The 15,598-nt window shown below is 34.0% G+C and overlaps 1 protein-coding gene across 1 annotated transcript; it reads right to left on the reverse strand.

The window, feature by feature from the left end:
• Positions 1-10,237: 10,237 nt before the first annotated feature.
• On the reverse strand, positions 10,238-11,881 carry LOC149530274 (putative xyloglucan endotransglucosylase/hydrolase protein 28). The gene is made up of 4 exons (XM_089811888.1): positions 11,624-11,881; positions 11,432-11,532; positions 11,140-11,348; positions 10,238-11,028 (listed from the first exon to the last, which is right to left on the reverse strand). Exons 1-4 carry the CDS (start codon positions 11,868-11,870, stop codon positions 10,536-10,538), a joined length of 1,050 nt encoding a protein of 349 aa, XP_089668014.1. The 5' UTR covers positions 11,871-11,881; the 3' UTR covers positions 10,238-10,535.
• Between the last annotated feature and the right edge of the window lie 3,717 nt (positions 11,882-15,598).

Raw genomic sequence — 15,598 nt, forward strand, 5'->3', positions numbered from 1 at the left:
TATCAATTTTATAGGCACCACATTTCGACATTCAATGTAAATATAGTCTATATATATCTTCTACAGTGTACAAATGCATAAATATTATCCATGCACATAACTTAGTTGTCTTAGGGTTTGTGAAATATTAATTAGATATCCACCTAAGATTAAAATATTAGATGTCACTTACAATACATTAATCACGCTATCAATTTTGCAGGCATCTCATTATCTTCTACTATGTACGAATGCATATATACTATCTCTTGCACATAACTCAGTTGTCTCCACATCTCAGGTTTACTATGGTAATCAAATAAATCCCCAACCACATCACTTTAATTCAATAAATGTAATATCCGAATACATTGACTAAATTTCAATGTTGGCTTGTTGTATATTTACATATATGTTACTTTTTCTACAAGAACATCACTTCTGGCATCACCTTATTTTGTTTCAAAGCATATGCATCATTTTTAGCACAACCTGCATATAATGACTTGTATATGTCACTATTCAATATCTGCACGTGTTTGCCTAAAGGTATGAACAAGAAGAACTACTTAATTTCAGTTATTTCATGTTGTTCTTAAATTCTATGGCTCTTATTATTGTCATTGCCTTTTGTTTCTATTCACATGCATTTCTATTTATTTTTTGAAACACAGATTGCACAATTTTTTAATTATAATGTATGCTTGAGTCTGTGAATGCAGTTGCCACTTCAAAAAATGGAAAACCAATGTAGATTTTGCATTATGAAAATGTACAGAAATATGAACCTCATTTTGATTTTTTCCACGATAAACTCAATCAAGTCATGGGTAGAAAACATAAGTTTCCTGAATTTCAGTTTGTTCATTGAATTTCTTCAATAGAATCACAGATAGTCTACTGAAGTTAAGTGTGCAAGTGGTTTTGTCTTCTTTAGTTGATATTTAATATTCCAATCTCCTAATGTGGATTCCTGTATATTCTTGTGTTGAGGTTGTGTATACCTGAGATTTTAACAAGTGTATTAGACAACTGTGTTAAATGCAAGCTTACTATGGGACTTCTGACATTACTTACAAGTGAGAAGTAATACCTTTTGTTAGCAAACATTGTAAAGTTTGAAAGTCTGTTAAATGGTCAAATACAATCTTGTTTGTTGTATGCTGAAGACCAGTTAATAGATGTGCAACAAGCCCTTTTTTTAATTTTTAGATTGGAGCATGCTAATTTATATTCAATGTTCTATTCTCATTCATTTCCATTGTAGATTGTTCTAATTTCTTCTGTTAAGCTGTGCAAATTTGAAGTTGATATCTCTTTTAGCACAATCGATAAGTGTAATCCAGTTCACAAAAAGGAACATGCATTACAGTAGTGTATGTAATTTTAAAAAACAACATTCTGTGAGAATGTTGGGTAATTTTAGAAATTCAGTTTGTGCTATGTCATGTTTCTCTTGCTATAATACATGAAACTTGTTTTGGCTAAGTTTAAAATCTTAAATATTTAAAATCTTAATGTATTATAGTTTCCATCTATTCTTTTTGGATTATAAAATATGCTCCATTAATAAATGACAATGCGCTGTATTATTATAATTATTTCTTAATATTTAAAAGATGTTGAATTTGGCTTCTGGTATTGAATGTTTATTAGCAGTTCTATTAGTTTTACAGGTTATGCAAGTAGTCTTGTGTTTATTTGCGATAGGTCAAAAGACACGACGTTTCATGAAAGAGCCACTTTATAAAAGGATTCTAAATTAATTACTTAGTTTTTCAAAAAGCTTTTGCAAAATTTCTAAATTAACTTCCACTATATTCCATGATATCTATTTCTTTGTAAAGCTGTTTTCATTACTGTTCCTCATTAGCCAGTTCATTAACTTTAACTCTTAGTCCATTAGCTTTATAGCATAGGACAGGATGCGTTGCGTCCCTTGTTACAAATGGTTCTACAACATTTCAAATAGTTTTCACAATTCTAAATCTCGTTCCACCTGTACTCTGTACTCTGATACAAATTGTAGGAATAGCAAAATAATAAGGGAATAGAAACGGACATTAAAATATCAAATTAAAAATATTGTATTGTATTCGATGTCCATTTATTTCCATAATATAATTTTTAAAAAGATAAGAGAAAAGTCCAGCAAACTCGTTAACTAATAGCAGCCTACTGTAATTAACAATGTTATCGATTGGTCGCAGTGGAAACAGCTACTAATCGGTTTATATGTGTCGTGTTCAGTATAAAAAATGCTCCCGTTGAATCTGCAATCTGCCATCTGCCACAAGTCAAGATTAGTAAATATCTGGATGATAATCACTGCCACCGCCAATGATGAGTTTTGCCTTAAAAATAGCAAGCTTCTTCAATGAGTCATGTGGATTTATCCAAAGGGAAAACGTGTACCAGACATCTCTTTTTTATTTATGATTAATCGCATCCAATCCTACGAGATGCGTTCAAAATAAATAGATACTCAGCTTGTAATCACGAAATCATGAGACAGATGCAGGTCCCAATAGTAAATTATAAGGGGATCGAGACAAAATGCTGCCAAAAGCCTCTCGTTTTGATTAATATATTCATTTTCCATCCCGCTTAACAAGTAAAATTGTCAGGAGCAAAGGGTTCTAAGCATTTGAACTGGCGGCGAATTTATTGCTTGATAACCAAATGGGAATGCAATTCAGGATCTGAACAGCTGTGCAGATTATTGAACCCTTCCCAAAACCAATCTTGCTTCAACACGAAAAGATATACATTTTCCATACTTCAGGAAACTGAAGAAAATATGCTCTTACATGAATTTCCATTAATATTGCAGCCAGAATTCACCTAGAAACCCATTTCCACTACTTCTGGGCCCATCATAATCTGGACTGAATATTTGCAACAATACAACGCCCAGTTCAGTATGTACTATGTATTTCATCTAAATCCACTGTGTGCCCATCGGATTTGCTTGGAGGTTTCTCGAGCCCTTTAAAAAACTTGACGCCACATTTCTTGGAAGCATTATGTCAAACAGTTCGCCGACCGTCTCAGCAGTTTCACGTTCTGCATACAAGTCTGGTAGCGCTCTCCAGCTACAATAATTTTTTGGTAAAATCTGCCTTTCATCACGTTTTGATGGACATCCATACTCAACTCTGATTCTGACGTGAAGGATGCTGACAAACTTTGCCAGTTGCATTTCCATTTTGGACGAGTCCATTTGAAGCATTTACTGCGATCATGGCACTCGATGAGACCACATTTGCTTGAAGCATTGCATTCTCTCAATCTGTTCACACACCCATTTCTGGATTCAGCTCTCTGCATACAACATTGACAGTTTCTATGAGGAATTATGTGAAACAGTTGGCGAACCCTATCGATATTCCCTCCAAAGCATGTTCCACAGAAATACTCCTTCCATTATTTGTTCGTTGATGTATACTTCCACCATTCGAAAACTCATGTGAACCATTCAAATTGAACACACGTTTTCTGTAATTATTAAAAATAATTCAACTGTCACGTGAAGGTACTGAATTTATGGGCGCCATTTACATTTGATTGAAAAAAATTCAATGCTTTTAAGAAAAAAGGTCGTGTTTTTTAGGCGCAGTCATGTCCTTGCATTTTCGCCTGCTCTGCTACGCGCAAAAATTAGCACCGTGCAATCCGGGACTGAACTTTGAATTCCTCCATCAGTTTCTATTTATATTTTTTAAGAGGGTTCAGATCTGTGTTTTAGTAATTCGATATGGAGCCTCCTAATCCGTAAGATTTGATTCTTGGTAGTGGGCTCAGTGATAATTATTCAACTTTACCAGACAACGGAAAGTCCATTGACCATTTCTATTCATATTAGTTGTAATGAGGTCCTCAAAACTCCAAGTTAGAATTCTTGACTTTCTTAAACCCGAAATACTAGCATTTCCCATTTTGTTTTGACTGAAGCACTCTCACTTTCAGCTCTATCTCTTAGTTTGTCACTCTTAAGTCTTTTGGAGGGGGCTTCTATCAAAATCTAGTCTTTAGGAATGTTTAAAGGTGAGTGGTTCATGTAGTCAAAAAATTTCAGCTACTATATCTGTGAAAGTTGAGAAGATTTCAACAATTAAAAATATTTTAAAGACTTTGTTTTTAGTGGGAAAGAATGAGCACAACTTGCCATGTGCAATAACTTTTCTCTAAGTTGGTGGGGCTATTTCCAGCCCCACCTCTTTTTCACCGGCTCAATTTAAGAGGGCTAAAAACTAGGTGCTCCTATTTTGGAGGAAAAAATTCTAAATAATTCTCTAGCCCTCCAAAAAAAATTCATGGGACCTCTATTCCTTAAAAAATAGAGCCCAAACCCCTCTCATGGGACCCTTGCCTTAGTTTTTAGAAACTTCTTGAGTCTATTCACTATAGTTAAAATTTATATATAAATGTTTAAACTCTTAAATATTAAAATTTTATGAATTATTAAGAAAGACATATAACTCGTTTGAAATTTTAAATTAAGTTTTAAATAAATTATATAATTAAATTAATAATTAAGAAAGGTATTTGTCACATAATTAAATATAAACTTTTAATATAAATACATATTTTAAATTATAATATTTATTTGCATATTAAAATTATTGAATTCTGGTATTATACAAATGTACACCAAAATTATAGTTTGATTTGAATTAACTCAAAAATATGTTAACAGTTTTGATATATTTAATAATATTAAATCAATCACTCATATATATTAAATTGCAACCCTATCTTTCAAACACCTTATGTTCTATTAAAGATAACAGATTTTCACAATTCATGATAATTAAATTCCTACTTCTGGGTAAGATTGTGTGTGAGTTTTTTCCATCAACATTTCGAATCATACTTAATGATTGATCATCAGGATGAGAGTGCTAAGAATGATGGATCATTGAGTATGATCTAAAACGTTGATGGAAAAACTCACAGACAATCTTACCCAAAAGCAAGAATTTAATAACCTTATATTCTTTCAAAATTGAATAGTTGTGTACAAGAATAACAATTAGATTTTTGATAGTGTGGATTATTAATTTTTTTATTAAATCCTTTGAGGTGCAATCTAAACCTTGCAACATATAGTTTCTCAGTTGATAAAGGATATACTCAAAAGTATTCAAAAATATAACTCATACCCACTTCAAGAACAAAGCATGAAAGGCAATTAAAGATTGGACTAGAGGACTAAATAAATCACATATTGATGCAATTTAGGATACTACATTTATCCCGCACTTTAGTAGAAGAATGTGACTACACCACATACTGTGTGTGTGTGTGTGTGTGTGTGTGTGTGTGTGTGTGTGTGTGTGTGTGTGTGAGAGAGAGAGAGAGAGAGAGAGAGAGAGAGAGATCACCCATGTTCAAGTTAACAAACTCAAAACCCCTAACACATTAGCTCATACAACCATGTAAAGGGTACAAAAAATAAAACAAAGACAAGATTTAGGCTCCAGGTCAAGTAGTTGAAGAGACCTTGATAATCAAAATGTCTTAATCACTAACATATTTATTAGATTGTTATTGTAAAAGGACAATTGAGGACATGGAAAGAGTGAAACATCAAACATAAAATATAAGACAAGACATTGTGATCCAACCAGATAACATGATGTTTTATGTTATGGAATCATAGAGAGAGAGAGAGAGAGAGAGAGAGAGAGAGAGAGAGAGAGAGAGAGAACACTGGATTCCATGAGCTAGAAAGTTTTTCTATGTTAGGTGATCCATGTGAGGAGAGGACGAAGGGTTGAAAAAATTGTATTATACTAATCCACTTATCCAAAGAGAGAATTTTGGTGTAAAGATAGTTTATGGGATAGCACATTGTGTTATCCTAGTCAAGTCATCTTGAAAGTTTGTATAAAGGATAGGTCAAATGGTCTAGCAAGATGTTTTATGCTACTCAACCAATTCAAATGATAATTGAGAAAAGTATTGTTTGTGAGGGTATCCTTAAATTTGTACCTAGCATAAGTCAAATGGTCTATAAATTTGTATTATGCTAGTCAACCAATCTCAAAGATGAAAAAGAAAATAATTGTATGTGAGGAAACCCACTAAAATAGTGCGAGGGAGACTCATATGGCCCTAGCAAGTCTTTTTACACTAGTAAAATTTTAAATACTTGGATAACCAAGCAAAGAATGATGTTCACAGTTCATAAATAAATCTTGTAATATATTGATAACCAAAAAAAGAATGATGTTCACAAGGAAATCTTATAATAGTTGAAATAAGGAAGCCATATATATACCCCTTGTATTAGGGTGGAGATATAGGAGTTTTTTGACATCTTAAGGAAAATACAAACAAAGATAAACACCATTAACATAAATGATACATAGAATTCAAGCTAAAGAGGATACAATTTTTGTGAGGCAAAGAAGAAATAGTTGCACAAAGACATCTTGCAACATGTGTAAAGGGATCTTTAAAGGAGAGATATGCAAGAGAAGGAAGTAATGTTGTCTCAAAGGAATCTACCTCTAAGAAGGAGATGCAATTCAAATTAAAGTAATTTGATTTCTACATTTTCTCCTAAAATTTTAAGATTTTTGCATTCTTAACATGTTAACATTCATCAATTTTCCATTTGGTCACTAATTTTTCTACTCCATCTATGATTTTCTTCTCATAAACTTTACCCATATACTTTTCTATGGTGTCAATTTTTAGCTACAACCTCTTTTCCTTTTTATTTATCCCTGTGCATATCATACATCTGCATTCTACCAAAGGCTCGCTTTTTATTGGATTTCACACAAGTTCAATGAATTGATACTTTAAGGCCCATTCTTTTGAAAATTCATGATCGATAGATCTCAATGCCAATATTTTTTGGATTTTACATCATTTTTTGCATTGTATTCCCCTTTTCCCTTTCTTGGTCATGCACCATCAATATCGCCATCTTTGGAATTTTCATCCAAGTCAATTATATTATTTTGGGTATTGACCTAAAGGTCTTGGTTACTTTTGGCATTTACCTAAAGATCTTCAAGTTCATCATGATCAAAGATATCAAGTTCACCAACTTCTTTAATATGTGCCAATGGTAATGGTAGTCATTGAAAATCTTGTAAATGTACTTGTGATGTTGTAGCTTCCTAATGTTGACCACTTAAATATGATGAAAAAGTTTTGTGAGTGCATTTAGCTAGCCTTTCTTGGCTTCCACCACATGTAGGACTCTTACCCTTGTTCATGTTTGACATCTCTAGTTCTCCAAAGAAATAGGTTGCCCAAAAAATTGACTTGTTGAAAAAGTGACAGTTGACTATTGCATATATTTATCTAAAAAGGATTCGTTGGTCATACAACCTACATTATAAAACATAGATATCCTAGGTTTCCCTGGTTATTGGATGACTTGGTAGTGACTAGTCCCAAGTGATAATTGACCATTAACAATCCTACTTGTACGTACTAAATAAGAACAAACTAAAATTGTAGAGTCTAGACAGATAGGGTTCTAAGTTACTCACCTTTTCCTAAATTGCAGTTGTTGCTTGCCAATGCTCTTGATAGTTTGAGAAATTAAGACTTTGCTCTTGATTAGAATGGAGATAACCTACAAATCTATGAATGTGTTTATACCAATCTTTTTTGGCAAATTTCACCAGAATATTATAGCATGTACAAAATATTTGGTGAAGCCCACGTGATAAAAATGTGTCTTATGTAATTACCAAGGCAATTATGATTCGTGCTATATTATGTGAAAAGGAGAGTGAATGACATAAATCCTATGGAGAAGGGCCCAAGGGCATAACCCATTTTTGGTAAAGTTGAGGCAAATATGTAAGGTATGAAAATAGGGTTTGCTAGCCTATGCATACAAACTAGGAATCTTAGGCATATATCCCATTTACACTAGAAGAAGAATGATCCAATTGGCTCAAGATCTTTGGGCAGAATTTGGTGTTCCTTCATTATGAGTTGAAAGTAGTTATGAGATTGTGAAAGATGAATCAAAGATCTAGGACATAATATGATGAAATTATGACTTTCAACATGCATAAGAAAGCATAAAACTAATATGTAGATTTTAGAATATTTAGGATGTACATATGATGACTAACTTATTGTCCATATTTTGGAAAAAATATATGAACTTGGTCATGCATGGGAAACATGCTATTAGCAACAAGTTGTGTGGAGGCAATTCACTCTTGAGAGCTATGATGTGGGTCTAACATACTCCCTAGATTTTTTTGATCCATGCATCCACCACTTGTTCCTACTCATAGAAAAGAGAGAAAATATTGGGTTGAATAGGGGTTGCATTAGTCAAACCCTAATTTGGAATTAATATGAAATTGAAACCTTGTTAATTAAAATGTTGTATACCTTGTTAATTAATGCAACGCTTTTTAAAATGTGATCACAAATGTTGATGCAATAACATACATAATAGTTGTTGGAGCTTTCTACAATGCTTTATCTAGATGCTTGATGCTTGAATTCTTTCTTGAGTGCTCGATTGAATTGATGAGATGTCCAAATGAGGCCTAAATTTAGTCTTGGGGTTTGTACTAAGCAAGAATAATGGGAATGAGTATGAGAATCCATACATATTAAAATATGGCCTAGGCGAGCATAAATTGCACAAGGATGCAATTTATGATGCTACAAGTTGAATTTGTTTTTGCATGGTACTTTCAAAATAATTTTTAGTATGAAAATTTGATTATATATTCACAGTTATCCATATGTACATCTTTTTCTCTAAAAATGATGTAAATCATTTCGTCCAATTGACGTCATTGTTGTATACTTTTTGTTCGTGAAAATAAAACATAATTTAAAAATAGACCAAAAATTATAATAATATTTTAAATTATTCAATTTCAAAATAAAATATAATTGTATATACTTTTTTCTTACAACAACCATGGCATTTTTATCATGGAATCTTTACAAAGAAAGGATTTCATTTTCAAATTTTGTACTTAATATAAAAGCTCAATTTTAAGAAAATTTCATAATTTACCAAAAAAAAAAAAAAAAGTTTTAATATGATATGCACAAAATTTTATGTCAATTTATACCTATAAATATTAATAACCTTTTCCAACCTCTAATCATTTGCAAATATTCCCTTTTTAATTACAATCTAGTTAAAAGTTGTGACTTAACAAATATGAGTTGTTCATCCAACATGTACTATTGAAATTACTTTTCTAAAATAAACTTTTTTTTATATTATTCACTTTTGATAAAAAAAGATAATAATAATGTTTCTGTTCGTTTGGTCCCCTAATTATGAGCTATCATAATTAAAGATTTCAAATTAATAAGAGTTACATTTATTTCATTCATTAATTTTTTTGTAATTTTAATATTTTATTTAGCTGAATTTTCAAATGAATAAAAATGTAGTTAATAGTGAAATTGCATGTTTACATAATTTCAAGTTCAATTTGATTCTTACTTATTTTATTAGTACAGAAAAATTTATACATAGTCAAATTGTACGTGAACCATTTGAAAATATCAATTCATATATCTAAAGATCATCTAAATACTATCATCTTGTGTTATAAGGAACAATTATATGCATAATCCAAATTTTCCCTTCCATTTCTTAAAGAAAACAACAAAATTTTGTGTAACATTACATTTGTATTTCTGTATCAAAGAACACTGCGATTTACATACACTCTTAGTTGGAACCAAGTTTATTTCGAAATCCATAATCCCCACAATCCAAAACATTCCATTTCCCATATAAAATGAATAAATTTTGTGTGACGTTACATATCCCAAAGCTAAAAGTTTCTCCTTTAATCTCTTAAAATTTACTACACATTTATATTACCTCGCTATTTGTATCCGCGTGCAAATTTGAATATGGAAAATATTTATACGATTATATAATGACAGGTGTTTACTTTGATGTCAAGGTTCCTCCTCTCCTTCCTTATCCCATCTTTTCTTTGAAATTTAATACCAAATTTACACGCTGTAGATAAGGAATCGCATCGCTGAATTTGCATTTTGATTCTTCGAAATGACACTTTCTCCACAAGGTGAATTATTTATGTTTCTATCTTTACAAAAATACAACAAATTAGCTTAAACAATTGGTGAATGAAAACTTATTTCGTTTAGGAGCATGAAAGTTAAAACTAGTGCCTGCAAATATTGAGACTTTTTTAGTTCCTCTAATGAAAGAGAGTTGATTTCGTTTACCAGCATGGAGATTGAAACCAGAGTCAGAAAATATTGAAACATTTGTTTACTAACTTTTAAAAAGGTAACCAAATACAAAACAGCGTTGTGGTAAAAAGGGAGAGATGTTTATGGTAATAAGTCCACCCAATAATCACATAACAAAGAATAGATGATGCTGATCATAAAATCAAGAGGAGCAAGTAAATATAATAATAATAATGAATGGAGGTACCTGTAGCTCTATACCTATCTAGGTAGTGGAAGAGTGTGCACTGTGGACAATGAGAGAATCGGGAACTGTACAATCTGACACACACTGTCACAAAAATATATAAAGAAAAAAGCGATCAGAGGGAGCCGAGGGCGGAGGAAGGGGACCCGTGTTTGGTGGGGCGTTTTCTGTGGTGGCTGCGATGGCGGCCGAACTTGAGATTAGCAGTGGCGATGGGGTTCTTGGGGTCTCTGGGAGGGCATTCGGGCAGCTGATGCGGGTATCTGGCGGTGTCGTCGCAGTAGGAATAGTAGATGTATTTCCCTCTGAACCATTCCATCGCCTTCCTCTGCTCCTCGGACAGCACGCCGCCAATTGTTTGGAAATCCCTCTCCTCCCTCTCGGACTCCTGCTCGATGGGATCCACGGCACAGCCTTCCAGTATGAGATTGGAAAGCTCCATGGTGAAAGGGGCGTACTTGTAATTCACCTTGTACCGACCCCCTGCCGTCGCCCACTCCGAACCGTCCCAAATAGTGGAATACACAGACATGGGTTTCAACGGATACTGCCCCCCCATCGCCTCCGATCGCTCCACCTCCCTTATCGGTATCTCGTCTATGAAGAATCTGCACACGATAAACACCGCCCAATAATTGTTAATTGTTAATTGTTGATTAAAAGAATCCCTCATGATTAGGGGTTGAGGGTTGCAGTAAGTGATGAAGGTTTGAACGTACATGATGCGTGTGTCCGTCCAGAGGATGGTGTACTGATGAAAGTCTTCGCTGGGGTCGAACCAGAGCTTATATCTCTCCTCCCTCCCAAACTCGGTGCTTCCGTTGCCATAGACGTTCGTTTGAACACGCCACTCTTTGCCCCTTATGTTCCCAAGGAATTCAAAGTCCAGCTCGTCATGATTGTGCTCATATATGTCCCCATTTGATGTCTGCAGATTTATACAAAACACAATCAGAAACATTTTCATTTTTATTGCCAATTAACATGTATGAGAACAATTGGGTTACGTACATAGAAGGCCGTCACGACGCCCGCGGTGTAGTCCTCTGGTAATTTAATTGAAGCGCTGAAGAAGCCAAAGTGGTAAAGGTCATGGGATATTAATCCCGATCCTGCAATCACAGACCTTGTTAATATAAAACACCCGCATTGGAATTGTTTGAAAATAAAGAGAGAAAGCCCCTTGATGCAACAAATAGGAACCTGAACGCTTGTCAAGGATAAGTTTGACGGAGTTTCCATCGGGAGAGAGGTAGACATTGGAGCCTCCAAAGAGTGGCATGTACGCCTCCTCAAATGGAAGCCTCTTCAACTCCTGTGTCAGAGGCCGGGCCACCCTTGGAACGCCAACAGACCCTTTTCCCCTTTCCCCTGCTCCACGCTCTGAAACTGTTAAACCCCACAACAACACCCACACCCAGTAACAGCAGAACTGCCTTATGCCCCCCATTTTCTCCTCTTCTCTCTTATCCTTCGATCCCCTCAATTTATCTCTGCAACACCTATCCCTACTGTTCAACGCGTAATGCTCCAAGAGGATAGAGATGGGTTTGCGAAATAATAGACAGAGAATAGAAAAATCAGCGCCGATCAGATTGGATAGATGCGTCCACAACAAGGCAACAGAAAAGGTCAAGCGACTTTCGTAGTTGGAGAGGGCTGAACGACTCTTAACCTAATGAATGCCAAACCAAATGCTAACAAACAATAAACAACAACAGAGTAGAGTGATGTCAAACGGTTCATCGGCTGATCTGGCCTCCACCCACCTGCTCCCTCATCATTGTCACGCCATTGCCACCTATTCAACTCGATTAAACCCTACCCTACCCTACCCATTGCCACAAATACTAATACTAAAACCATGTGTGTTGCCCCTATCGTCGGATAACCCTCCAACGGTCACCCCGACTGCCACTCACAAAACCGTCTCCCCACTTTTTGGGCCACTGTCTCTGTCTGTGTACAATACAATCTTAGGCCTGCCTCGGATATCAGCAATCCACACGGCTACTTGGAGCCCTTTCATTCCACATGACCGTTGAATTCCGTTTTATTGCGACAAAATATACGGTGAAACATGTGCAAGGCAAAATTCCTTTTATCAACCAAGTGCCACCTGCCACCTATACCCTGACATTAGTGACCGTTCATGCCTAGGCTGTTTTCTAGGAAGGAACCCGCTCTCTCACGTCACCCCCATCGTCCTAAACAGTGGCCACCCCCGTCACGCGTTGCCTCTTGACCGTCACCCACGCTCTTGCGTATACCGCAAACCAAACTTACTAATACAAAAGGGTGTTTTAAGGATATGTCTCAAGTTTTTTTAGTTGTATTTTATAATTATTATTTTTAAATGTGTTTGATGAATATATCTATTGTTTATTGCAGGGCATAGGGCCCTAGGAATCTATCATTTGACAACAAACACTTTGTCATCCATCAAGTTCATCAACTTGTTGTCCTACCTCCACCTACATTGATCACTTAAAGTCATTACTTACACCACTCATTCATTAACCCATCCATTACTTATCATTCAAGAGTGCTCACCCATCAACTTCATATTCTAATCTTTTATATGCAATTTTTGGATTTTTCTATGCTAGTATTTTTTCTCATTATGCTCTCTATCATCTTGATAATGGATCACCCAATAGAATGTAGAAACAACATCTATCTTATAAGTTGTGGAAATGTACCCTACCTTCATGTAGAACCCAAGACTACTGAATTGTTAACTCAACATGGTGTCCTTCATTATGATATTGTTAACAAGATTGAACTCATTGGTCCATTTTGCATGAGTAGTAATTTACACTAATTCATCTCTCATAAAAATGAATGAAGCACTCAGCACTCATTGCATCTATGTTCATAAAAAAGAGACACCTAGAGTTCCAAAATATACCCAAAATACTAATCTGACTAAAAAAGCTATAACTATAATATGAATCTTCTTCTAAAACTAACCTGCCTTACTTACAATCCCATTTAACCAAATATCCTACCGTTCACTATAACTGGACACCCGGAACATGTGAGCAGGGGGCGGTTTGTGAAAAGGCGTTCCCGGCGAGGAGAAGATTGAATAGCACGACACGGGCATTTAATGTCCAGGAGTTGTACCACCAATTCTTAAAATCCGGCGTAAGAATATTTGTCATGAATAGGAATCCAAGGGTCTTCTCTGTGGGACCCGCCATCACACGTCTTGCACATGGCGGCGCCGTTTATCATGTCAAAGCGCGCCCCGTATATAGTTTAGTTAGTTGATTTTAGTGTTAAATGATGCGCAGAATATTTGTTTTATTCGGGTATTCCAAGTGGGGTGGGGGCACTGCCTACATAGAGAAACACACTAATGAATAAAGCCCTCCACCGCGTCAACTACACTCACTTGCATGGGCCCCACCTCCAACCATTTTCATTAAAGAAAGGACGCTACCTATATAGTCATTGCTCATAATGCAAACTCACCACTTAATTTATGTGACGCTTGTAGACAAAGGCTTTAGAAAATAATGGCTCTTTTCGGCTTTTTCTGTGACAGCTTATAACTTTCTTTTATTCCGGCTGTCTCCTTAAAGCTACTTCTTTTAAATAAGTCTTGGGTCGCAACTATGGGTCAACTTTACTGTTTACAATTTTAAAAGAAAATGTGATTAAAAAAAGAATACTGGAGACAAACAAAACGTAAACGATTGTAAATTAATTGGTTAAATACAATGAATTATATTCTTTTTAATTAAATCATGAATAAAAATAAAAATAATATTACACCCTTCCATTCATCCTAAACCTCATACCGTTCTATCTCATACCTTAAATGATTTTGTAGATAGTATTTATAAAATTATAACCTTCTATGGATGAGATTTTAAGAAGTTTTCATCCACCATTATTTCACATGGCAACTTTTGCATACATAAGCAACTAGTGGTCCATCTTACTTTAAGATCTTCCTTGACTTTGAGAAATCACATGATACTTGAGGCCTTACATTACTCCTCACCTACTTGGGAGTAGGTATTGCATTTATTTGAAGAGGTCATTCTTACTTGGCATGCTATGTGGTTTACAATATATTTTGGGAAGATTTTTCTTTTCTTTTTTTCTTTTTTCAATTTTCAAAAAAAGAAAATAGGTATTATATCTACTAATATATTTAGATTAATCTTATACAAGTCTAATGTAAGACAAGTTATGGATTTAAATTAATATATATTTTTAATTCAAAATAAGTAGGAAATTTTATTTGTATATATTTGATAGTGTTAGAAATGTTTCATTCAAGAAGATATAGCAATTTGAAAGTTAACAATGCAATTTTATTTAAGTTAAAATTTCTTTTTCTTTAATTTTTCTTACTTCCTCATAATAGAAAATGATTATTATGAAACATTAGTCTTCTTACTTTATCAAGAATTTTGCCAAATTTCAAATGTAGTTAAATATTAATTATATTTATGTAGACCTTTTCAGAAAGTTTGTATGCAAACATCAATATTAGAATCAAGTGACTTAAGCCACTAAACATAGAGTTAAAATGATGTATACTTACCTAACATGACCTTGATTTGATTATTTTATTTTTTCCATTCATTCTAAAGAAAGAGTTTTTCAAATTTCTCTAGAAAATATGAAGAAAAATGATTTAGAAAATTTTGTGTGTGGCAACATTGACACAAAATCAAGTATAAAAATTTCACAAATTGGAACACATGATATCATAAAAGAGTTTTTCTCCAAAAATATTGAACCAAAATACAATAGTAGTTTTGTCATAATAAATTTCGCCATATAAAATCCTAAGAAAAGATAAATGGATTCAAACTTGAAGTGGAAGAAAACAATTCGGCTTCGTACCCACATGAAAGCTTGCCTTCAAGGAAAATCAAAAGTTAATGCGATGTCACAATGTGGTCTACAAAAAGAAAAGTCACTTGAAAGGGTTAATCAAATCAAATTTCAAAAAAATAAGGAAAACATTTAACTAAGTTTTAGATTCATTTAAGATAACCCACTTAAAAAATCATTGACAAATTTTTAACACCACCAATTTCTTATAAATAATCTATTTTGAGGAGGCAAGATAATCCACTTTAAGAAACAAATGAAAAGTGAGAAAGTCTCTTGGTTATTTAGATAGGAAAAATATAATTTCAGGGTGAGATT

Source organism: Cupressus sempervirens, chromosome 11 (assembly GCF_028749045.1).
Source record: "Cupressus sempervirens isolate cs-2001-9-10 chromosome 11, ASM2874904v1, whole genome shotgun sequence".
In the NCBI taxonomy this organism is placed as follows: Eukaryota; Viridiplantae; Streptophyta; class Pinopsida; order Cupressales; family Cupressaceae; genus Cupressus; species Cupressus sempervirens.